We start from the raw sequence: 6,074 nt of genomic DNA, 5'->3' as shown, positions 1-6,074 counted from the left end.
ATGTAAATTCCTTTGTAACAAACATTATAGTGGACTTTTGTTATCTCTGTTTTGTACCTATGACATGATAAAAACACGCTTAAGGACTTAAGTGTTAGTTGCTGAGTCGTGTCCGACTCTGCGACTCCATGGACTGTAACCAGACAGGTTCTTCTGTCCATGGGATTTTCCCAGCCAAGAATACTGGAGTGTGGTGCCATTTCCTCCTCCAGGGGGTCTTCCCCACCCAGGGATCGAACCCAGGTGTGCCGCATTTCAGGGAGACTCTTTACCTTCTGAGCTACCGGGGAAGCCCTAAAAAACAGGCTTAGGTTAAAAAACAAATTGTCTAAAGTCAGCTCATTTTAGTTGCTCAGTCGTGTCCGACTCTGCAACCCCATGAACCGCAGCACGTCAGCATTTAGGAAAAAGCGCTGGGACTGCAATCCGGGTCAGCTCCATTCGAGAGCCTCTGCTCTTAAACCACTCTGCCACAGTTTCCTTCTTTCACCCCTTGCTCCTGTAGTTCTCACCTGGGAAGGACTCCCGCCTTCCTCCTCCTTCCCTCCGGAATTTATCCCTCAGCAGCAGAAGTCTCTTTAGCCTCTAGCTGAGAAAGGCTGCAGTGTTGTCAGTGGGCCAGAGGGATCTCTAGGGGATAGCTGCTTGAACTCTCAGAGGCACAAATATTGCAGGGCACGTGACTTTAGTCCCTAGATTCTCCAATATTGTCATTTTCCAAAGCAAGAGTACTGGAGTGGGTTGCCATCTCCTTCTCTAGGGGATCTTCCAGATCCAGGGATCGAACCTGCGTCTCCCGCGTTGCAGGTAGACCCTTTACCATCTGAGCCACCAGGGAAGCCCAAAATACCATCTAAAGAGCGGGAATTAAATGAGCTTGTTTACATTCGATAATCTGGCTCCCCTGCAGCCAACGTGGTCTTTAAAATACGTACGACTCTATCCCTGCAGCGATGGCCCCGCACGTGTCAGTATTCTGCACATCTGTGATTATTATGTTTGTAATCATCGGTCCCTATCTGTCTGCCCCACTATCGCTGCACTGGGGGACGCGGCAGAATTTGCCGCGTGGGAATCTGAATTCTTGCGCTCACCGCGCAGGGCTCTCCGGCTTTACCCTCAGAGTAAGCGGGAGACAGGGGGTGGATGTGGACTGGGTCGGACTCAGACACCCACCCAGCCTCCTGGCTCTTCGTCACAGAAAATCGCGGACCCAGCCGTGCGAGCAGCCTCGGCGGCGGAGGCTGAGGCCCAGGCCGGTCCGGCGGGAGTGCGCACGCGCACCCGCGCGCCGGCCGTCGGTCACGTGGCCTCTGTCCAGAGCTTGCGAAGCCGGAAGTGGCCTGAGGCGCAGGGAGGCCGCGGGAGCCCGCTGGCGGTGGAGCGGCGGAGACCGGGCGAGGTAAGCCGGGAACGCTCGGGCGGAGGGGCTGCAGACGCGTGGGGCACGGGCTGCGGAGCCAGGCATGGCCCGCGAGAAGCAATCCCGCCCCCGTGGGAAACTGGGGTGCTGAGTCAGGGCGGAGGCGGGGCGGGCGACCCAAGGAGCCTAGCGGGACCCGAGGCCGAGCCCTCCCCGACCCTGGCTGGGCGGATACCGCCTCCCGGGTGTCCGGGGCGTGCGAAGCCGGCCGGAATGGTCGCGCTGGCCGGTCCGCTGCGTCTGGACTCCTCGCCCCATGGCCGGCCCTTTGACCCGGGCCCTCACGGGTCTGGTGTCTTTGGGCACCGAGAAAGAGGATGTATCCGTTACTGGGGTTGGGCCTTGGCCGCCCGGGCAGGCGCGCATCGATGCCCCTTTCCCTTGGAGTTAGACTGGCTGCTTTCTCCCGTCTTTCCGAGCGTGAATGCGGTCGTTTGATTTTTCAGATGGTTAAGAAGACATGTCATTAGGGTTTTAATGAAAACAGCAAGGGTTGGCTCACCGGAAGCTAGAAGCCGAAGACGTTTTTAATGTACATACATGTAATGCAAATTCCCAAACGTTTCCTTTGGGAAATGACTTACGAGTGTATTTTCCAGTCCGTTTTCCAGGTGTTTTCAATTGGTGTCCTCAAAACAAGTTCTCCCCAGTAATTGTCAGTGCGTAACCGAAGCCCGGCTTTTTTCGCTGTGGAACGCTGAATATTTTGTTTAATAAATGATTCACGTAGTGGTAGAGTTTAGAAATCCTGGAACTTTGTCCATATGCGGCGTCACCAAGCCGGTTTTCATCTATGGACAAATGGTAACTTTCATTTTGGACGGTATAAGGAAGTAAACTTAAGGCAGGATCACCAATCTCGTACTTGTTGAGTGCCTGCTTCTGTTGTGTCAACATTTCGGAAAGATTTATATAGCAAGCACCTTCTAGGTGTGCTGAGTCATGTTTTAGCAAGCTGTTGTTGTGGGGTAATTGGTAGATAGTTTGAAAAGGCATTTCCCCAATCATTGTGACACCGTAGTTTAATATCTGCATATAGAGAGCACCGTATCTTAGCTGATCAATGTGTTTTATATTACCCATTGGATGTAAATAGGTAGCTAATGACATTATTTGTCAGTTATAGTTAGCTCAAGCAGCAAAGTTACATTAATTAGGGAAGCTTTTCATTCTTGAGAAATACTTGAAGATACTATTGAAAAGATATTTGAGAATTTTATTATATCAGTAGCTGATAAATGTGTATTCCATATTTTGAAAACAGAATCTTATTTTTACTGCTTATTTCCCATAAATTGCTGCATATAAAATTATTCATCTGAATTAGATGGGGGTAAAATTATATTCGTGTATCTTAATATATCAAAGATTGTTGAAGTTTGGACTCTGCCCATTCTTTGTGTTCTTAACCCTACTTGGAATATTGGCATTCATTAATTCATTCCTGAATATCTACTTCTAACTTACTGTGAAAGGATGTTAAGATTAAATGTGACATTACATCAGGTTTATATTGGCATGGTGGAACAAATGTTTATGCTATTTAGCATACCTCATTTTTACTCCATCATGGAGCACAAATATTCACAATATCCTTCTAGATACACAGCTTTACAATATTGAAGGACAAAGGTGGGGGTATTGTTTTTTTTTTTTTATTAGACTTAATTTTTTTAGAGCAGTTTTAAGTTCACTGCAAAATTGAGCAAAAGGTACAGAGATTTTTCCATATACTTCTGCCTCTAAACGTACGTAGTCTCCCCTGCTTATTTTTTAAGACTTGTTAATATACACTTCATATGTGTGTATTTATGTATTTAGAGATTGGAAAAACTATCCTTAAGTAGAATTTGTGACTGAAAGGTCTCCTTTGAATCCTGGTTGTCAGGCTCTGAGTAGATGAAATTTTAAATTAGGAAAGTGTTATGTAGTGGCAACAATTGCTTTTGTTAGTGTTGCCTTGCACCTGAAAGAAACAAAGTTACTTTTTCCTATATTTCTGTTGTATTTTACCTTATTTAAGACACTTTAAAATATGATGCATCAGTGATTAATCTTTCAAAACATTTTAAGGAGGTAAATATCACTTTCATTGACAGAGAAAAAATTAGAAGGAAAATAGATATTTTTTTCAGCCCTGTGAATAAGTGAATTAAACTGAACATATAAGATGTCATTGGTTAAAGGTTTTTCAGAGCCCACGCAGCATGTTAGTCTTTAATATTGGTGGAAAGTTAGATTTTTATTGGACTGTTTGTACACTTCAATTTAGCAGTAAATTATAGGTGCTCTTTCTTGAGACTAAAAGTGGCTAACATTTGTTTCTTAAATGTATTATTCCCTTAAAACAAGCATGCAATTTTTTTTTCTTTTCTCCTAGTATAACAGGAGGATCGCCTGATTACACCGAGATGCAGAGCACTTCTAATCATCTGTGGCTTTTATCTGATATTTTAGGCCAAGGAGCTACTGCAAATGTCTTTCGTGGAAGACATAAGGTTGGTGCGGAGAGTTCTGTGAAAGCTCTGTATGTGCAGTTTTCTGAGATGTATGCTTACACGTGGTGGGTTTGATTATTTTGTCTAAAGAGAGTATGTGTTTTTGTGGTTATTTAAGGTATTGCTTGTGTCAGGCAGTGTTATCTACCTGGTGGTGGCAGAGGTCGTGTGCTGGGGAAAGGAGAAAACAGAAGGTTGTATGGAAAAAGGAACTAGGGAAAATTCATGTTGGCCTTTTTTTTGGTTCTTTGCTCCACCTGGTCCTCCTGCGGTGGAGAGTGAGCTCACTGACCGTTCAGTGCAGCGGTGATTTGGGGTAGGAGGCAGGAGAGGGAGGCGTGGTGAGGAGCAGATGGGAACTTCGGAGGGAAACCCACGGATGATTCTGCTGTGCTGTAGTAAGGCGTCCTGCCCCTGAAGTAAACCAACATTCTGCAGAGTAGATTGGTGTAAAGTGAAGGTACCAACAAGGAGCCCAGGTTTCAAAGGCTATATCTTGGTATGAGGTAATCAGAACTTGTTAGCGGCAGGGGAGAATAGAATAAAAGGGCTAATCCCAGAGGCATTTCAGGAACCAAAAGGACTCTGTGTCAGCTTCTATACTGGAGAATGAAATGAAAGATAAAATCATTTAAAAATGAAGAAAGTTAAAATCATTAAAATTCCTGTTCTGGGAAGGAAGCTGGAAAAATAATAGAATAAAAACATCCTTTTATGTTGCAAATAATCAGCCACTAGTTTTTCAGCACTAAGAATTCAGCCCAGGAGCTCAAAACACTTTAGTAAGGAGGAGTTTCTATATATTTTTCTGTAGCCCTGAGACCACCAGTCGGTTCTGTCTGTGGCAGTGAAATAAGTATTCATAGATGGGTGCTATTTCCTCTGTGGGTCTTAGGGAGTGAATCCGAAGTGTCGTACCGTTTTTAGCTTTTTTTTCACCTCCAATTTCTAGAATTATCCACAGGTTCCGGTCCTTGATCAGATTGATAGTGATCAGCCTTGGATATATTCCTGTCCTCGAAATTGTTTTTGTTCTGTGCAGTGTGCCAAGAAGAGAAAATGGGTGGCAGCACTGAATTTTAGCAGTGAGACACATCTGACCCTCTGTCTTCCTGTGACCCAAATTAACTTATCAGACTTTAATAATCACCTGGTATATGTCAAACACTATGAGTGGACCTAGTGATTTTAACCACAGATAAAGTACAGCTCCTGTGCATGAAGAGGTTTGGGTTTAGCAGCAAAGGTGGCATTGGAAGGAACGTAAATTAGAACCTGAGGGAATGACGGTAGTCAGTAGTGACAGGAACTGAGGGAGGCATATTTAAAGTGCCTGAGGCTAGAAAATATCTCTATTGACCAGTGCCTTTCCTTACGTAGATATCCAGTGTCCTTCATGGTAGTACTTAGATTTAGTAGGTGGTATATATGCTTGATGACTGAAAGAATAAATGAATGAATGAGGGCAAACTACAGTAGACTACCCTAACATGACCTGAAGTTCTTCAAAGGAAGTAAAAATGTTCTTTATCCAATAGAGTTCAAAAACCTCAAATAAGGATTTGAGAGGCATAAGAATTGACTTATAATATTGCCAACACCTAGTTTAGTATTCAAAATGTGTTTTGAGAAACCACATTTGTTCTCAGTGACATCAGTTTCAAGGGTTTAGGACTATACCCCCAAAATCCTGCTTGTCCTTAATTACTGTGTGTTTAAGGATCTTTCACTGTATTAGCTAAACCCTTTTTATGTCATTGCTGGGAGTGACCAGGTCCCTAAGTTTACCATTTTTTGTTGTTATTGATTAGTTACTAAGTCGCGTCCAACTGTTTATGACCTCATGGACTGTAACCCGCCAAGCTCCTCTCTCTGTGAGATTTCCTAGACAAGAATACTGGAGTGGGTTGCCATTTCCTTCTCCAGGGGATCTTCCCAATCCAGGGATTGAACTCCTGTCCCCTGCATTGGCAGGTAGAGTCTTTACCACGGAGCCACCAGGAAGCCCTATACAAAATATGAAAGTGAAAGTGTTAGTTGCTCAGTCATGTCTGACTCTTTGTGACCCCATGGACTATAGCCCACCAGGCTCCTCTGTCCATGGGATTCTCCGGGCTAGAATACTGGAGAAGGTAGCCATTCCCTTCTCCAGG

General features: G+C 44.6%; 1 protein-coding gene across 1 annotated transcript in view; it reads left to right on the top strand.

Annotated features, from left to right (window-relative positions):
- Positions 1-1,281: 1,281 nt before the first annotated feature.
- Positions 1,282-6,074, top strand: part of TBK1 (TANK binding kinase 1) — a 43,365-nt gene continuing 38,572 nt past the window's right edge. The window contains exons 1-2 of the mRNA XM_043888134.1: positions 1,282-1,402; positions 3,804-3,921. Of these exons, the coding sequence (XP_043744069.1) occupies positions 3,835-3,921 (87 nt within the window). The 5' untranslated portion in view covers positions 1,282-1,402; positions 3,804-3,834. The remainder of the gene's footprint in view (positions 1,403-3,803; positions 3,922-6,074) is intronic.

Source organism: Cervus elaphus, chromosome 3 (assembly GCF_910594005.1).
Source record: "Cervus elaphus chromosome 3, mCerEla1.1, whole genome shotgun sequence".
Classification (NCBI taxonomy): Eukaryota; Metazoa; Chordata; class Mammalia; order Artiodactyla; family Cervidae; genus Cervus; species Cervus elaphus.
This window is presented reverse-complemented; position numbering and strand designations above follow the sequence as displayed.